Raw genomic sequence first — 18110 nt, forward strand, 5'->3', positions numbered from 1 at the left:
GCGAGCAGGCAGGTGCTGTGTTGGTGCCTGGCCCTTCTGTGGTGCCAGGGGGAGGCTGGAGAGCTCCTCACAGCCTGGGCTGCTCCCAGGCACAAGCTGGTGGCAGAGCTGCCCCAGTGGCAGAGGGGAATGGTGCTGAGGAGGGGCTGGGAGCGGGCAGGTGGAGGCAGGTGAGTGAATGGGGGGCTCCAGCATTCAGTGGCTGAACTGGGCTGTCTTGGATTTGCAGAGTGAGATTGTTATTGAAGCATGCAGGCAGAAATAGGTGTCCTTTTAGAGGGATAATAGAAAGCTTTGGTTAAACCTCCAATTATAGCTTCAAAAAAGGGCTGAGGTGTGAGCTTGCTGTGCTTTTTAGCGTGCTTCACTTTTTGTATGTGTTTCTAACAAATCTGATTTTAAGTTTATACGTAAGATGTCTAGATAGAATGTAGTAGCTGGGGAATTCATATGCCCTTTGAACTTCTCTGAAAGGCAAATAGTGAGGTGCAATTTCACATATAGTGCTTTTACTGCAGTGGGATTGGTGTCTTGGTAGACTGGTCTCTCTGGACCCTATCTATTCATAGAGGAGAAATGTAAAGGTGTGGAGTTAGTCTTATTGGAGGCCTTATAACCAACATCTTGAATAAAGAAAACTTGGAAGTTGATTTTTATTTTTGTAATGCTACAGTGTTCTGTCCTGTAAAACGATGGAAGAAATCTGATTTGTCAACAATTGGTAAGCAAACAAAAAGATATTGATCATCACAGAAATTCTCTCTATCCTTTCAGGCTGCCATCATGACGGCTGAAGAAACAGTGAATGTTAAAGAAGCTGAAATAATTAAACTGATACTAGATTTTCTGAACTCAAGGAAGCTTCATATTAGTATGCTGGCGCTTGAGAAAGAAAGCGGGGTCATTAATGGCCTGTTTTCAGATGACATGCTGTTCTTAAGGTAGGCCTTTCTCCTGTGCTTCAGTACCACATGTATGAAAGGATGCTGTTGGACTATGATTCCATGGGCAGCTCCATGACACTAAGGGGGAGTTCTTGTCTTGTTCTTCTGCTTCCTCATCCCAGTTGTGTGGTCCAGCCCTGTTCTGTGTTTCATCTCAGAAGTTAACAAATGAACAACTTAATGTAAATGAGTAAGCATCCACGTAGGCTCTAGTGTTAGGTTTGTTTATTTGTTTTCTTGTTTATTCACATGTTCATTCATTTTGACTTAGTTATTTTCCTGGCATGCTAATGAATTTAAAGTGGGAAGGAGTCTTAACACATGTCAGTGTCAGCAAGGGCTAAGTTGGGCAAAGCACCTGAGCAGGAGATGGGAGAGCAAGATCTTCTAGCAGCAGTGATCTGTTGTTATCTGCTTATTATGTCACATGGAAATGAGCATGTCCTTGATTGGTTCCACATACAAATAAAATATTCTTACAGTCTACTGATCTGGGATGAGGTGCCTGTGGTCATGGAGGCATGGAAGTTTGTGTCATTTACCATTAGTTGTACTGTCCTCTGAATTATTAAAAGCAGTTACTGTAGATGCAGTGTAATACTTCAGCGTTGTGGTCTCCTATGACATGAAATATCATGTGGGTATTTAAATTATTTCGTGTTTGCAGAAGGTTCTTATCTGGTTATTCTTAATATGTAAATACATAAATTACTGAACAGATTTTCTCATGTAGCTTCTCTTCCAGTGAGATTACAGGTACTGGGATAAAATGAAAGAACTAAAGAGATTGAAATTAGTAGTAATGCTTGTTTGTTTCATTCTTAGTTAATTCAGACTATGCAACTCATGAGGAATGCAGCCTTTCCTTCTAGAGCTGGACTTTTAGGGAGTATGGTGTGCATTGGGAGTTGAAGTAATCCACTTGTGCAACATAGCACACTATTCACGTAGCATAGTTATTTCCAAGCTGTTGCTTTTATATTCTTAATATAGGTGCTCTCCACCCCTTTGTATAAGAATAGGTCCAACAGTATTCACACAGTTAAAATTAACATATTTTTAAGTCCGCTTCAATTCAGCAGTGTCTTCCTTGAATAAATGTATTTAATTAAAATTTCTTACTTGAAGAATACTCAATAAGAATTACAAGTGAAGCAGGAAACACAGGACCATTTAATCTTCATTGATAGGTCTTTAAAAGCATCAGTATTTGTACCTGCATGAATTTCTTTTTTACACAGTGCTGAGATTTGTGTTTTACCGTATCGGTCATTTTCACATATGTGCAAGGCATTAATTTTTCCAAACAGATTGATCAACTGTTTTACGTTTAAATATCCAGCTGTCGTTTAAGTGTATAGCTTTCTAAGCTGGTTGCTTACAAAGAAGGATAATGTGCTTGTCTGGTGAAATGAAAGCAGTGTCTTTGTTTTTCTCTTATTAGGCAGTTGATTCTTGATGGTCAGTGGGATGAGGTTCTTCAATTTATTCAGCCTCTCGAATGTATGGAAAAATTCGACAAGAAAAGGTAGAATAGAGTATATGTCTCTGTGTATGAGTTACATTGTCCTTGGGAGTGGTTGTGAGAAATATAAGAAATTAAATATTCTTTATGGAAACAGTAGGTTTCAGTTTTTAACTGGTGTGTGTGTGTGTGTGTGTTCCTGTATGCAGTTCCTGATTGCATGTGGGTGTGTTATTTATACTTGAAGTTAAAAAGCCTCGTGCACAGAGGGTGTAATGGGCTTTCATTTGCTTTACATCTTCGGAATGCAGTGCTGCATCTTGAACTGTTCTTTTACATTTGGATGTGTTTTTATTTAAGAAACAAGTGTGCTTGCTTTACTTTTTTTATCCCCTTATGACCCTTCAAATATTTTTAATGTGTTATTTTTGAAAGCAGTGATTGAAGAAGAACATGTCCTGCTATAATTTTGTGGTTACAACTCTGTTAAACTTTGATCAGAGTTTCTTAACGCAGTCACTTCTATCCCTAAATCAAAAAATAGCTGTAAAATACTTTGCTTGTTTCTAAAAGAATATTGAACTACTGGGTCGAGATGGGTAATATTTCACTACTTGCCTGCAGATTTCGTTACATAATTATGAAGCAGAAGTTCTTGGAGGCCTTATGTGTAAACAATGCAATGTCAGCAGAAGACGAGCCTCAGCATGTAAGATCTGTCTTTGTTTGGGGAATTTTATATTGGCAAGAAGCTTATTCACGTGGTTTAATTAAAAGAAAAACCAATGCTCCCAGACTGAATACCCAAATTCTGTCTATTGCCAAATGGTTTCATAAATAATGGACAAACTAATTGGTGTCCTTCAGAAGCAAATGTGATCCTCAGGTCTCAAATAGAATTGCATATGCAAGGGTTGCTTGAAAAGTGGCAGTATAGATCAGTGACCGTATGTCATCTTTTGGTCTTGAAATTTACTTTAGGCCATTATGCTGAAGAACAGCGCTTTGTTTTCAGGAGGGTTCTGAGGCAGGCCTGAAAATCAGGGAAATTTATTGTCAGAGTCAGGTGCAAATAAGAGATGAAATTGATCTTAACCTTCTTTTCTGTTGCTTTTAAAGAGGAAAAGATGCTGTTGTTTCTTTGATGGCAACAGATGCAGTCACAAAGGACTGACTGAATTAAATAAGCAAACAGAAGGAGCTGTAACTTAGATTTTCATATGGAGACATGAATGGCAAATTCAAGTGACAGAGAAGGCCTGCTGTCTGTGGACTTAGTTTCTCATTTGTGTTTGTGATACAGTAGTAGTAATTTTCTAACACAAAGATTATCAAATGAAAAAAAAAAAAAAAGGATTCCAGTAGTTCTCAGACAACTGATTTTGTTTTGAGAACTGAGTTAACTTGAATTCTCTCTCATTACGTATACTACAGAGTCTTTTCTTAACAGTGTAGACAAAGCTTGAAGTGCTGTAAAGGGATCACACATTTCTGTAATCAGACTGTCTGTACACAGTTATTAGATAATGGTATAGGAGAAGATGGTCAAATCCATTTCTTATTTTTGTGCTGAATGTTACCAGATGTGGAAGCATTTGTGGGTGAAAGGCTTGTACGTTGAGAATGTGCTAGGGAACAGAGGTAGGATGTTACTGATTTTGTTATTTTTTTAAAGAATCTTTTAAACTAAAGATACTGAGTTATGTGTATTTAACATGTTTTTCTGACTCTTTTTTTCAACAAGCTTTCTATTAAAAGCCATGTAGTCATAGCTGTTATCTGTGGAGGTTAACTTTTTTAACTTCTTTTTTAACTCTTTTTAACTTCTTTTAATGCTTTCCTGATCATAAAACAGAAAACATTAATATAAAAGACAAATGAAATTTGCTAATAACTGGAAACTAGAGAAATACGCCACTTTTTATAATTATACTGATAGCTTTCCATAAGCTTGGGGGGGAAAAATATATGTATATAGAGTTGGCCCTGAGAATGGAAGTAACCTTCTGTTCTACAATAGAATTGAAGCTGTTTAGCTGCAGATGTGAAGTTTTAAGCCTGCAAAATCTGCGGTGATGTGAAAGTTCCATAGGTCTGTAGAAAGTAAGAGCAGGAATGGAGCAGAAGGTGGAGATTTCAGGAAGTATAAACATCCAGGAATTTGACTCTGTAAATGCATTTGCATCAGCAATTTTGGACTTAAAACAGCGTATGCTATTTTGGTTAAATAGAAGCAGTAATATTAATAAAGGAATGGTAGTGGAAAAATCCTGCCACTGCACATGCTTCTTCTGCTAACTATGGAAACACGCGTACTATGAGCTACTCTGCTGATTTGAATATTTCTGTAGCTGGAATTCACCATGCGAGAGGCTGTGCAGTGCCTACATGCGTTAGAAGAATATTGCCCCTCTAAGGAAGACTACAGCAAACTCTGCTTGCTGCTCACGTTGCCTCGCTTGACCAACCATGCAGAATTCAAAGACTGGAATCCCAGCACGGCCCGGGTGCACTGCTTTGAAGAAGCTTGTGTCATGGTGGCAGAGTTCATTCCCGCTGATAGGAAACTGAGCGAGGCTGGTTTCAAAGCAAGTAACAATCGTTTATTTCAGCTTGTAATGAAGGGGTTGCTTTATGAATGTTGTGTGGAGTTCTGTCAGAGTAAAGCAACAGGAGAAGAAATTACAGAAAGTGAAGTATTGCTGGGCATCGATCTCTTATGTGGTAATGGGTGTGATGATTTGGACCTTAGCTTGTTATCGTGGCTACAGAACCTGCCAGCTACTGTTTTTTCCTGTGCTTTTGAACAGAAGATGCTTAATATTCATGTTGATAAACTCCTCAAGCCTACAAAAGCTGCATATGCTGATCTTTTGACACCTCTTATTAGCAAACTTTCTCCATACCCCTCCTCCCCAATGAGGCGGCCTCAGTCAGCCGATGCTTACATGACCCGCTCCTTAAACCCCGCCTTAGACGGGCTGTCCTGTGGGTTAACAAATCATGAGAAGCGTGTCACAGACCTCGGGACCAAAACTTCTCCCATGTCGCACTCCTTTGCTAATTTCCATTACCCTGGAGTACAGAATCTCAGCCGAAGTCTTATGCTGGAGAACACCGAGTGTCACAGCATTTTTGAGGAGTCACCTGAGCGGTAAGTGCAACTGCAGTTTTTTGCTTAGGTTAAAATTACACGTGTCGTATTTCTGGACGTCAGTGCAATGTTGAAACTTACCTTGGTTGTTTAGTGGCTGGTTAAGTAAAACTCAGTGGACAAGGGTTTTTATTCCCCGTGCATTTATGATTAAAATTAGATTTTCGTATTTGCTTGTGAGCCTTCTGGGTTCAGGCAGGATTTTCTTGAAGTTTAGGTGTAAGAAAATGGAAGTTATAGCTTATATAGTTCATGTTTGTATATAAATCCAAATTTATGTTCTGATTATGTAATAGAGGTTGTGTTATTAATTTGAATTTTTTCCTCACCGATAAATATATGCTGTTTGTGAGATGGCTGTAACTCCATCTTTGTTATTCTCAGTGTCTGTAAACTTGGGTCACGATACTGCAAATAACTAAATATGCTCAGTGTTTCTCTTGAAAAGAGTTATTGCCATTTCTGAATGATCTGGTTTAATGTTTGATTTTACCATCCTCTTCATAGCTGCAGTTTGTAGATTGCTTAACTCCTATAGCTTTTACTCGAGAATGTTACTTCTCTCTTCTTACCAGTGGACTTTCTGCTCATATCTTTTCTCAATTACACTTCTTTTTCATGTTGCTCTGAGAAGTGATACTCCTGTGGAGCCACAGCATCCCATTGGCAGCGAGGCATTGTCCCAGAGTTTAGTTCTAGAGAATGAGCCAGTCAGTGGAGCACAGAGTCAGGGATCGGCCAAACAAGAGAAAAATGAGGTACTGGCTGTTCTGAAACATAATAATATGAAAAATAATGAAGCCTTTGGTGCTGTGTTCTGATATGTTCATAATTTGCTTTTTGTGTTGAGAACTTCATGCATGACAGTAAATTGTTTTCAGTCTTGGTGGCTTTTTAATGAGATGTTAACAAATTAAATTACAATATTGCATTTTATATAAGACACTTCTTTTTTCATTGTAAAATGTTCTGCTGTCAGTTAAGTCTGTAGCGCACCCAGTGAACGTGCATTCTCACCTTAGTGTTGCTAAACTATTGCATGTAACTTAAATTTTGCAGAGCTCTAAATCAGCAATGTTAGATTAAACGGTGCTTAAGAATCCTTTTAGTGTTTTAGCCAGCAATCTAGAGGGTAGCTTGCACTGTTAGTGTTACTGTCAACTTTCAGGGGCCATTGTATGTAATTAGTCTAGGGCACAGATAACGAATATCAAATCCCTGCTAAACGTATCTTTGCTGTCCAGAATCCAGTAGCATAACCTTTTTATTTAAAAAAAAAAACAAAAGAGTTTGAAAGCTTTGGGCCTTTACTTTTTTCCTGTCCTGTAATGGCAATATGGGGAAGGTGAAATAGCAGTTTAGTAGGAAGGGATGAACAGTTACCCATTCTTTTTGCTTTCCGCCATTCTAAATATCTGCCTCTGAGTTCAGTAACAATGTATTCTTACCTGAATATTTGTACTAAGTGTTTGAGTGAAGAAATAACATCCAGTTGTTTGTTTGGTTTGCAGACTCCAGTTTGATTTTCTTAAGTAAACTTTTGACATCTCTACGGTACTGAAAACCAGTCCAGTCTTAACAGGACTAGTTTAGTGTAGACTCTGAGTGATTGAGTGGGGCAATGTGGCTGTGAGGGGATTAACAGAATCCTCTAAATGTGAGGACTTGGCTCCACTCAAGGACTTTGCTGAGTAACCTGTTTGCTGCAGTGACGTGATTTATGTGGACTGGGAATAAGGAAAGGGAAAGAGGAAAGAGCTTAGCTAGGCGCATGGCAGAGTAGTCCTCAAAAGTCAGAAGACCATGGCAGAGTTTATGGGGGAGAATGAAGGCAGGAGATGTAACTGTAGGTGAAGATGTTGGCTGGACTGTTATACACAAGTGAAAAACAAAGTAATATCCAGTCCAGTTTCTTCATGTTTGGTTTTGTTTGTGTTACTGCTGTGTGTTTATCTGCGTGAATGAGAAATTCTTTCATGTCTCCTTAGTTCTTATTTGTGTTGTTCTTGGAAAGATTGATTTTAAAAGCCAGGTTTTATACTACAGAGCATCTATACAACATGTTTAGGTTTTGGATTCTATATCATTGTCACTGAGACTAAAGGACCCAGGATTGCAGCAAATAAGTACTAGTTATGAAAAAAAATATGCTCCAGGGTATGCCTGTTGTTTGTAAGGATGCTAACTCGGCAAGTTGGAAATGGGCCATGTATTTGAAATAGTTGGAATGCTTCTTAAGCTTTCAAAGATAATTTCCAAGTTCTCATCTTGAGGAAGCCTAACAAGTATGAAGAACTTTTTTACCTACTGCTACTACTACATTTTTTTTTTTTCTTTCAGTTGGTAAAAATACTGTTTTATTTTTCAGAAAATGCACGTCATTGTTAATGCTTAGAACTTGGACTGAAGTGCTTTAGGCTTTGTGTGTTTCACTGTTCTTTTTGAACTTGTTCTCAGCTGGTTTTGATGGTGACATTCGGAGCTAGCAACAGAGGCAGGGATTGCAGAAAGCAGGAAGTCCTTGGGAGCTAGTGGCAGGGAGTGAGTGCAGAAGGCAGGGAGTAGTGGGGGAAGCTGAAGAGACTACATAAATGTGAAGAGACAATGTAAAAGGAAGCTGAAGTATTTGTTTTGCCTAGAGGTGCTACATCCTATTTTTTAATGTTGATCGCTGGGAGATAGAAATCTGTTCTGCAGACTGATTGCAGAGAGGTATCAACACAGCAGAAAATACTGAAATTATATTGAAAATATGAGTTGGAATTTGGAACGTAGCTTGTTTAGTGGTTTTTCTTTTATTTTCACCTTTCGATGACCTGTTTGTTTTGATGTTAATTACTACTTTGGAAGTAGCAGTCTTGTCCTAAAATAAGCACGAAGGCAGCACGCCAATACTAACAGCACGGTATGGCAGGGATTTCCTTCTTTAGTAAGGAAATTGTATTTAGTTTTAGGGAAAATGAAAGTGCTGCTGACCTTTTGATGCCTGTAATGAACTAGTGAGCAAGAGAGTGAGTATTTAGCTTAAATTCTGCAAGTAACTATTCTTATTTTTCTAAGCTTCGTGATTCAACAGAGCAGTTTCAAGAATACTACAGACAAAGGCTACGTTACCAGCAGCACTTAGAACAAAAAGAGCAACAGCGGCAGTTGTATCAGCAGATGTTGCTGGAAGGTGGTGTAAATCAAGAAGATGGACCTGACCAGCAACAGAATCTTACTGAGCAGTTTCTTAACAGGTTGGGGATATCTGTTACTCCTTTCCTTTTCTCTCTAGCCACTTGCATAACTGCAAGTTCGCATGTTAACCTAGTTTTGTTTTCTCTTTTTTTGTTGTTGTGTTTTAACTAGGTCAATCCAGAAGCTAGGAGAATTAAATATAGGTATGGACAGTCTTGGAAATGATGTGCAAACACTTAGCCAGCAATGCAATGGGAGCAAAGGGAATGCATCTACCAGTCTAGCAAGTAACGTTACATCAGATGCTGCTCAGAGGATGCCGACAGATGGCCAAAGTGTTAGCACAAGCACTCCTCGAAAGCATGGATCAGCTAATCAGATACCCTTTCCTGAAGAGTCACCTGTGCAGGGGAATCAAATGTAAGTTATTTGATACCTGCTTAAGACTGGAAATTCCCTTCTCTTAGCACTGTGGAAATAGCAGTTTGTATCTACTTATCAATACCAAAGAGATTTGTTGTTTGAGTTGGGGGTATACGGTTCGTGACCTATTGTCTAGGTATTTTTATACGAATTTTAAAATAAATTCTTGACTTAGGAGAAATGGTGGTTATTTGTGATGGCTTCTATTTCATGTTTAATTTCTATTTCAGACCTCTTATTCCATATTATTTGTGTAATTAACATTTATTTTGTAATTCTACTAAGCTTCTGAAATACAAAATAAATGGGGTAGCTACTGGATTTTCTGTGTAAAATGAATGCTAGCCTAGAAGCAGAAACAGTTTTGCCATGTATGTGTTGTGTGTGTTACAGCATGAAAGAAAATATTTTTATTTCTTTAATTTTTGACTTGTTTAATGCCTGGAGCTGTCCAAAAAATGACAATCTCTTGTAAAAATAGTATGTTAATGATAAGGAGTTAGACATGTGATGTAAGTTCTCAGTGTGACTGCAGCTTTAGTCCAGAAATGCTTACAAACAAACAAATCTCCTTCCTTTTTTTTTTTTTTTTTTTCTTTCTGTTGTGCATTTCAACTCTTAATCAAATAAAAACAGTGTGTCAGAACATGCTGTCGCTCAGCCACAGTTGGAGGACTCTTCAGGGAATCTAAATAGGACAAGAGGTGATGAGGTGAGTTTTCTTACTCTGTTGTACAGTGTGTGATTTCGCAAGATTCAGTGCTTGATCCTATGTGACATTCTCTCATTGTTAATAGATGGTTAGACTGAATGTAATACTTAGTGTCACAGAGCAATTGAGGGTGGATGGGACTTTTGAGAAAACGAGTCCACAACAGCTGCTCAAGGGAAGTTCAGTGGCAGTAGATTGCTCAGGGGCCAGTTCAAGTGGGGTTTTATGTATTGAAAAGGATTAAGACTCTACAGCCTCTGTAGGCAGCCTGTTTCCATGCTTGACTACTCTGTGTGTTCTGTTTGAAACAACAGAAATAGTTAAATGTAACTTGCTGTATTTCTATTTGTGCTCATTGCCTCTTGCCCTGTGCTGAGTACCACTGCTCTGTCTTCTTTACTTCTCCTGTCAGGTTTTTATACTCATTGATTAAATCCATTGACCCCAGCCTCCTTCAAGCCCTTCTCTTCTGGAACAGTCCCAACCCCCTCAGTCTCTCTTTGCACAAGGAAAGCTCCACTCCCTTGGTCATCTTAGTGGAGCCAGGCACTGGTCATGGTACTCTAGATGTCAAATGTGAAAGTATGGCACAAGTAGTTCTGAGCAGCAGCTCAGTTGGTAGCTTTGATCCCCTTATGAGTTTCACCTGGATTAGATGTGTATTTGTAGAAATAAATTGTAATAGCAGACTTAGGAGTTGGCTGTTAAGGAAGGTAGTTGTTGGTGTCCTGGGGGGAGGATGAGAAATGTTAATCTAACGTCAGCTTAGGAGTGAATTGTAGTAATGAATTTTCTGAAGAATGCCATTCAATGACCAGGAATAAACATTGTTTTTCCAAATTCTGAATTTAGTCTGGTCCTCTGCTTTCTAATACATTTTTCAGAGTAACTTATAACCATTATTTCAACGATCAAGCCTACTTTCCAACATCTGGTTTTGCTTTAAGAACCTAATTTGACTGTCATCATTCTATGTAGGATGACAAATCAAAAAAGCAGTTCATTTGCATTAATACTCTAGAAGACACACAAGCTGTCAGAGCTGTTGCCTTTCATCCCAGTGGGAGTTTATATGCTGTTGGCTCCAACTCTAAAACCTTGCGAGTGTGTGCCTACCCAGAGGTAATTGACCCAAGGTAAGAAAGATTGTAACTTTATTTTCCTGTGTGATAGTATTTCTTTCTCCAGTAGCTACTGATACCTGTATGTTTCATTCCTTTATTTTGCTGTTGTAAGTAGTGCAATCGTCATTACAATCTTGAACTGCCAAACCAAAACAATCTGAAGTATTTATGTGTTTGTGGACAAGTTTTTGCTCTTCCATTACATGCTAGATACATTGCTGTGCAACAACATTTCCTTATAAAAGTGTTATTTTGCTTTAGTGGGTGGGCCCTGGAAGTAAATACTGACATCTCAATCATCATCTCCTTGCTTCTGCTCCAATAACATGATTTTCTTGGAGCAAAAGGGAATCACAGGTAGGACAGGCAATTCACTATCATTAGTGATTAGTCTCTCCTCACACAAGTTACTGTTCTAAATGTTGGGAAAGATTAGATTGACTCTGCAGCATTGGTCTCTTGTGAGAAGTGCATGCATCTGTTCTGACAAGAGACATAATGTGTATGGGTATCAAAGGAATGCAGAGACTTTATTCATTTGAACGTGTACTTGTGCATCTTAACTGGTCTTTTGCTTTGCTCAGTCTGCCAAAAACTTTCCATCATGGGATTTTCAAGTCAGCAAAGAAATGTTTTGAAACACAATCTTTGTAACAGTCTGACTCCAGACAGACAACAGTTGGTTTTTGCAAAAAATCTATTTCTGTGAATGCAAACTGAGTGGTCCTGGTTTTGTTTTGTTGTTTTTTTTTCCTCAGTTCTGTTCTTATCAGGTGTCAACAGTATGTTTTTCAAATTCCTCAGTTGTGATTAAATTTGCTGAGTTTCTGTTGTTGATGTTACTGCAGTGAATGTTGATGTTGGATACAGCAATACTGTATATTAAGCACTGGACTATTTCCTGCCAGAGGAGCAGGAATTCCTCAGTTGAAAGAGAGGGAATGTACTTAAATTGGACTGGTTTTTTTACTTCTGCTGTGTGTAAAGCTCATCTAGTTTCTTCCCTTTGAATATATGGTGTGTATATTATATACACACACACATGCACACACATATATATGGGTGCTAGAAAGGCTGGGTTTTGTTTCTTTTTTTTCTTACTACTTTTCTTTTAATGGACAAAGAAGATTCTTAAAGCAACTTTCTTTTGCTTCTTTCTCAAGCAGGGTTAACATGTAGGAAGCAGTTTATTTACAGAGCACATAATTTTCCTTACAAATAAAAAGAAAACACTTCTTTTTTGCTGTCTTTCAGTGCTTATAATACTCCTAAGCAACCTGTAGTTCGCTTCAAAAGGAATAAGCATCATAAAGGATCGATCTACTGTGTGGCCTGGAGTCCCTGTGGACAGTTGCTGGCTACTGGTTCTAATGATAAATATGTGAAAGTACTGCCTTTTAATGCTGAAACATGCAATGCGACAGGTAGAGTGTGTGTGTGTGTGTGTGTGTGTGTGTGCGCGCGCGTAAAGAAGTAATTTTAGATTATTCATCCACTACTTCGACTATTTAAATTATTTAGGTTATGTAGTTGAGTTCTGCTGTAATTTCTCTAATACATGAATGAATGTAGTCCCTTTTTCTATCTGTCGTCACTGTGTTCTTTGTTAAGAAAATGGACACTGAGGCTGTTGTTTAGGGAGTATCTTTGGGTTTTATTTTAGTTTGGATGTTTGGGTTGGTTTTATTTTTTTGTTTGTTTGCTTTCATTTTGTCTTTGATCTGGAGATTTGTGGCATTGTGCTGCCATCTGAAATTTGTTTTCAAATACTGGTGAATAGCTCAATGTTCTTACCAGCTCCAGTCTGTAAGAATTGCCAGTAGAAGTTTATTTCCAAATTGAGTTATCTTTTCCTTGCCTACTTCTGTCATCTCTTTCTCTGTAGAAATCTGGTATTTCTTTTACACAAATACTACTTTCTTTGCCTTGCCCTTACAGCTATTATTCTGACTATGGCTGTATTTTATTTTGAACTCAGGCTGACTTGTCTTGTTGGATTTTAGTTATCCTTTCCTCCTGGCAGAGAAAACCTTTTTGTATTTGTGTTACTTCACCACAATTCACAAAAAGAAATAATTGTACTATGTAAACCTTGCCTGGAATCGCCTGTGGAGAACGATCTCTGTATATTTTTTTGCTATACGTTAGGAATGGTAGGAATCTCAAGCAACACCCAATGAAAATAGCATTAGTGAGGGTTTTACTTGAGCTTAGTATTTATAGTTCTATTGAAAGTATACGTTTATCATAGATCGTATGCTGCCATTGCCTGAAGTAACTTGTGTTGTCACTATAACTGCTTTAAAGATTGCAGCACTGACTGCTAAACCAAATATGCCTCATATTCTTTTTATTATTGCTTTTGTTATGGCAGGTCCAGATTTGGAGTTCAGCATGCATGATGGGACAATCAGAGATCTTGCTTTTATGGAAGGACCAGAAAGTGGTGGTGCTATCTTAATAAGTGCTGGAGCAGGGGACTGTAATATATATACAACAGACTGTCAGAGGGGGCAAGGTCTGCATGCTTTAAGTGGTCACACAGGTAAGCTGTTACTTCCATATTGCATTTCAAAAGTCTGTATTAGATTCATGTAGCAATTGTTTTTGAAATGTCATCTTTGAGTTTTCCTTTGAGCAAGAATTCAATTATCCCTAGACTGCTCTGGTGATAGTGGGGAAGGGTAGTTGTTTTTGTGTTTCAGATATTTTTGTTTGACAGTTCTTTTTGTTGGTTTCTTTGTGTCTGATTGGTTTGTTGGGTTTTGGGTTTTTTTTTTGTTTTTTTTTTCTTTAAATATCCTGTTAACTTGTTGGCAGAAGTGCATACTTTGTTGCAGAAAAGGTGCAGTGCTCAGTATTCCTTTATACTATTATTTCAGAACCTGCAGCTATTCTTCAGGATCATTTAATCTCTGAATGCAAAAATATCATCGGAAATGTAACATTTCATTGTTTGATTAATTATGCTGAATCCTTTTTTTCCACAGGTCATATTTTAGCACTTTATACATGGAGTGGCTGGATGATAGCATCTGGATCCCAAGACAAGACTGTAAGATTCTGGGATCTGAGAGTACCAAGTTGTGTTCGTGTTGTGGGAACAACGTTTCATGGAACAGGCAAGACTGGCTTCCACACCTTTGCTCATTCTTGCATTAAAACAGAGATCTTAATAGAAAGCATGAGGGTGTAATTTGTTTCTTTCCTTAAAAATAAACAAACACTTGAAACATTGGTGGCTACTTTGCCTTGTGAAATTCAAACATGTCTCTGAAGTACTTCGGAATAACACAAGACACATGAGCTGTTTCGGGGGAAAAAAAAAGTAAGCTAGCATTCTGTACTTCTGCGTAGAACCATCAAGTATCTTGAGTGGAACACACCCACAAGATCAAGCTCAAATCCTGGCTCCAGTGGGACCACCCAAAACTCAGACCCTATGATTGAGAGCGTTGTCCCAGCCGCTCTTAAACTCCAGCAACTTGGGGCTGTGACTACTGCACTGGGCAGCCTGTTTGATGCCCACCACCTGCTGGTGCCAGAACTCTTCTTTGATCCCCACCTACCCTCCTTTGATGCAACTCCACATTGTTCCCTTCATTTCTGTTGCTGTCACAGAGGGCAGAGAATAGCACTGCCCCTCTACTCCCTGTGAGAGCTGCAGCTGCTGGGAGGCCTCCCCTCAGCCTTTGCTCTGGGTGACAAACCCTAGACCTATCTCAGCTGCTCTCATATGTCTTGTCCTCCAGACCTGGATTCCCCACATTTGTAGCCCTCCTTTGGATGCTCTCTAATAGTTGTGTGTCTGTATGTCATGGTGTCAAATCCTGCACACAGGTGGCCACCAGTAATGGGTGATGTAATGGGAATGTGTTTGTAGTAATGATAGAAACCGTACCCAGGAGAAGCTCCTTTGCAACTGCAAAAGAGGGAGAGAAACCAGGAGTTTTCCAAAGTTGCAAACCCAGTAATGCCTGGACAGACGCACCAATTCTGTCAGTGATCACTATCATGATCCTGGCTGGCTACAAGTGATAACATTCCCATTTGGTCATTTGCTTAAATACAATGGCTTGTATTTTTCTCCTGTAGGAAGTGCTGTAGCCTCAGTAGCTGTTGATCCTAGCGGTCGTCTCCTGGCTACAGGACAAGAGGACTCCAGCTGCATGTTGTATGATATTCGAGGAGGGCGAATGGTCCAAAGCTATCATCCTCATGCAAGTGATGTTCGTTCTGTGCGCTTCTCTCCAGGGGCTCACTACTTGCTCACAGGATCTTATGATATGAAAATAAAGGTGACAGACTTGCAAGGTAACATACAAAAGATGCTAGGTTAATTTTCAGTTTGTTTTTGTTACAGAGGTTGAATCAAAGATAATGAGATAATGTTTTGGTTTGAAAGAAAAGAATAGAATTTCATGTGTTTGAAATGTCATCATGTTGGTGAGGAGTAAGGAGCTGATAACGGTAAAAACTATTGAATCCTATTGCTTGAAGAGTTGGCCTTTGCTTTTGCACAGCATTTAAAGAATTTGCTCTTTAAAAAGAAAAACATAAGTATTGTCATAATTACTGTGAAGAGTTTAGATGTACTTTACACCTTTTCCTAGCACCTTTCCCCAGACTGTTCAGTTGCATGTGGGGTGTGTGTTTGTGTTTCTCTGTCTGTGTTGAAAGGTCCAGTATGCTTCATAAGGTGAAATGCACCTGTAAGTTTTATTAAATCATAAAGAGCTAGAATATAAAGTGATGAGATAACTGATGATGTCTGTTCCTCTACTGCAGGAGACCTCACAAAGCAGCTTCCTCTTATGGTGGTAGGAGAGCACAGGGACAAAGTTATTCAATGCAGATGGCATACACAAGATCTTTCCTTCTTGTCATCGTCAGCAGACAGAACTGTAACCCTTTGGACCTACAACGGCTAGAGTGCAACTAAAGGCAACCTATGCAGCTAAAGCACAGAGACCTGAGACTACAGAACTGTAAAAACCAAGTAATAAGATTGAGGCATTCAGAGAGCAGCAGTTGAGTAGGAGAGTATGTTGAAAAGAGACACTTGTCACAGATTTTTCTGGTTTCTAGGAGGTCTTGGTGTTTTTAGTATATTCTTTTGCAGTGCTTTCAGTCTTCCATGTGAACTCATGCTGCTGTGACCTATTGTAGTCTTGTTGCCAAAGTTTGAGAAGAACTTTCATTGTCAGTGTGCACTCTAAGTAACATGAATGATGTGTTTACAGTTTGGTATTAATTGCATTCCTTGGTTTTTGCCTCAATGAAAATTTTTATAGAGGAACTTCAGTTGATCAACACTTCCAGTCAGTATCAAAGTAGTTCCATGTACACATAAGATATTCCACTGTTTTTTCAGATTTATTATATTCATCACTTCTTATCAAAAGGTCAGACTTTTTAACATCAACTTTTTTAGTAATGAACTCTGAACTTCAAAGGTGATTAGGTGGTAACCACATCTTAATTATGGTCTTTCGTCTTCATCTAGAGGGGGAAATGTTGCTCTCATTACTACATGACGTTGTTTTCAACAAGCTGACATGTTGGAGGGGGGGAAACAGTAACATAGTGAATTTGTTTTTGTAGAAACATAAAATATTTTGCTTTCTGAATGCAACAGAATACCTCTGTGTATAATGTACTGTAGAAGAGAGTGGATTGGCAGCAGTTGTCACAGTGAACTTAATGGCTATCAGTTCTCAAAGTAAAAGGGATACCATTAACACTATAATAGAAACCAGCATGGCTTAAAATGCTATGTCTGCATGATAATTTAAGAATTAAGTAATTTAAATTCCCAGTTCAGAAGCTTATCTGAATTTTATTTCTTGCACTGTTTATGTATGGGAAATTAGTTTTTTTATTTCTGCAGAACTTTAGATTCGAATGTTTATGTATTGTTATATTTTTTCATATTGTACAGTTCCTTTTACTTTTTAAATTTGAACCTTAAGCATTAGGTTATTTATTTGAACTGCAGCTAAGTTTTGGATTCTCTTGATTACTAAATTAAACGTGCACTGTAGCAAAGCATTTTTAACTATCGTATAAAAGTGGAAAGGTAAACATAGAAGTGTATCTGTGCTATAATCTCAATAAAGACCTCCAACACCTGCAGCTACCTTATCTGCTTGAGCTTCTTATGTAATGCCTCAGTGCTACTCAAACTATTGGGCAAGAGCTGGTGCACGCTTAGAATTTGGTCTTTGTACTGTTTCAGAGAACCTGACTGTAGTGGGGTAAGCAGTAACAGACTAGAGCTGTGAATTTGACACAGAAGGAGGAGCTGATGCTGCTTTGGAGGAGTGCTCGCAGCTACCAGCTTCTTCACTCCTAAGCTAGCTGTATGAGATACAGCTTGTGCTGTTAGAGACTGCCCAATTACACATCACTTCGTGTCCTGGATGTCCTGAGAGTCTGCGTTGTCCGTGTGCCTCGTGCTCGTATTTACTGCAAAGCGCCCGGGCTGTGTGAGTTGGGAGCAGAAGGGGGATCTTATATCTTATTTACGAAAGACTGAACCAGTAGGCTGAGCGTGGGGAAGGGAGACGGTAAGCTGGAGTAACAGCAGGGTAAGAATTGCTGCGTCATCTCTCAGCGGTGTACGGTTCCGCGCACTCGCTGTTCGGCTTCCGCACGTGCTGGGCAGAGCTGCCGGCTGCCTGCCGCCTTGCTGCGGCTCCTCTTCGGTTTCGCCCTGCGGCTGGTTTTCCCGCCTTCCGCCGCACTCCTGCCGCCGTGCGGTGCGCGCGTGCAGCCGCCCCTGAGGTGACCGACGGCGCGCGGCCCCCCCCCCGCCTCGCCCGCTCTCTGCGCCCTGAGGGGCCGGGCCGCGCCTGCGCGCCTCGGAGCGGGGCTGCGCGGTGGGCAAAGGCGGTGTAAGGGGCGGGGAGAAGGCGCGGGCCCTCACTGCCGGCCCGGGGCTGGTGGTGCAACGAGTGCGGGGCCGAAGGAGCGCGGCGAGGCGGTCTGCGGCGCTCAGGTACGAGGGGCCGCGTGCGGTCCGGTGCGGGCGCGAGGCCGAGCTGTGGCCGTTGGGGCGGTGGCTGCGGCGGCGCCGCTGACGGAAACCGCGGCGGGTGGGCCGGGC

General features: G+C 39.8%; 1 protein-coding gene across 1 annotated transcript; it reads left to right on the top strand.

Moving 5' to 3' along the window:
• Positions 1 to 263: 263 nt before the first annotated feature.
• WDR47 (WD repeat domain 47) lies at positions 264 to 17137 on the top strand. Its single transcript, XM_042819032.1, has 14 exons — positions 264 to 941; positions 2389 to 2472; positions 3034 to 3118; positions 4761 to 5563; positions 6198 to 6321; positions 8624 to 8802; positions 8915 to 9163; positions 9803 to 9878; positions 10857 to 11014; positions 12257 to 12426; positions 13377 to 13547; positions 13993 to 14124; positions 15098 to 15316; positions 15791 to 17137. Exons 1-14 carry the CDS (start codon positions 784 to 786, stop codon positions 15931 to 15933), a joined length of 2751 nt encoding a protein of 916 aa, XP_042674966.1. The 5' UTR covers positions 264 to 783; the 3' UTR covers positions 15934 to 17137.
• The last annotated feature ends 973 nt before the right edge of the window (positions 17138 to 18110 follow it).

This window comes from Centrocercus urophasianus, unplaced genomic scaffold (genome assembly GCF_019232065.1).
Source record: "Centrocercus urophasianus isolate 14NV4802_14NV808 unplaced genomic scaffold, USGS_Curo_1.0 seq_18, whole genome shotgun sequence".
Lineage (NCBI taxonomy): Eukaryota > Metazoa > Chordata > Aves > Galliformes > Phasianidae > Centrocercus > Centrocercus urophasianus.

Bases quoted from the DNA above. Each gene is read 5' to 3' on its own strand.
- WDR47 (XM_042819032.1), top strand. From the start codon at position 784: ATGACGGCTGAAGAAACAGTGAATGTTAAAGAAGCTGAAATAATTAAA. The intron at 5,564-6,197 runs GTAAGTGCAACT...TGCTCTGAGAAG, and splicing joins TTTGAGGAGTCACCTGAGCG to TGATACTCCTGTGGAGCCAC. The intron at 12,427-13,376 runs GTAGAGTGTGTG...TTGTTATGGCAG, and splicing joins TGAAACATGCAATGCGACAG to GTCCAGATTTGGAGTTCAGC.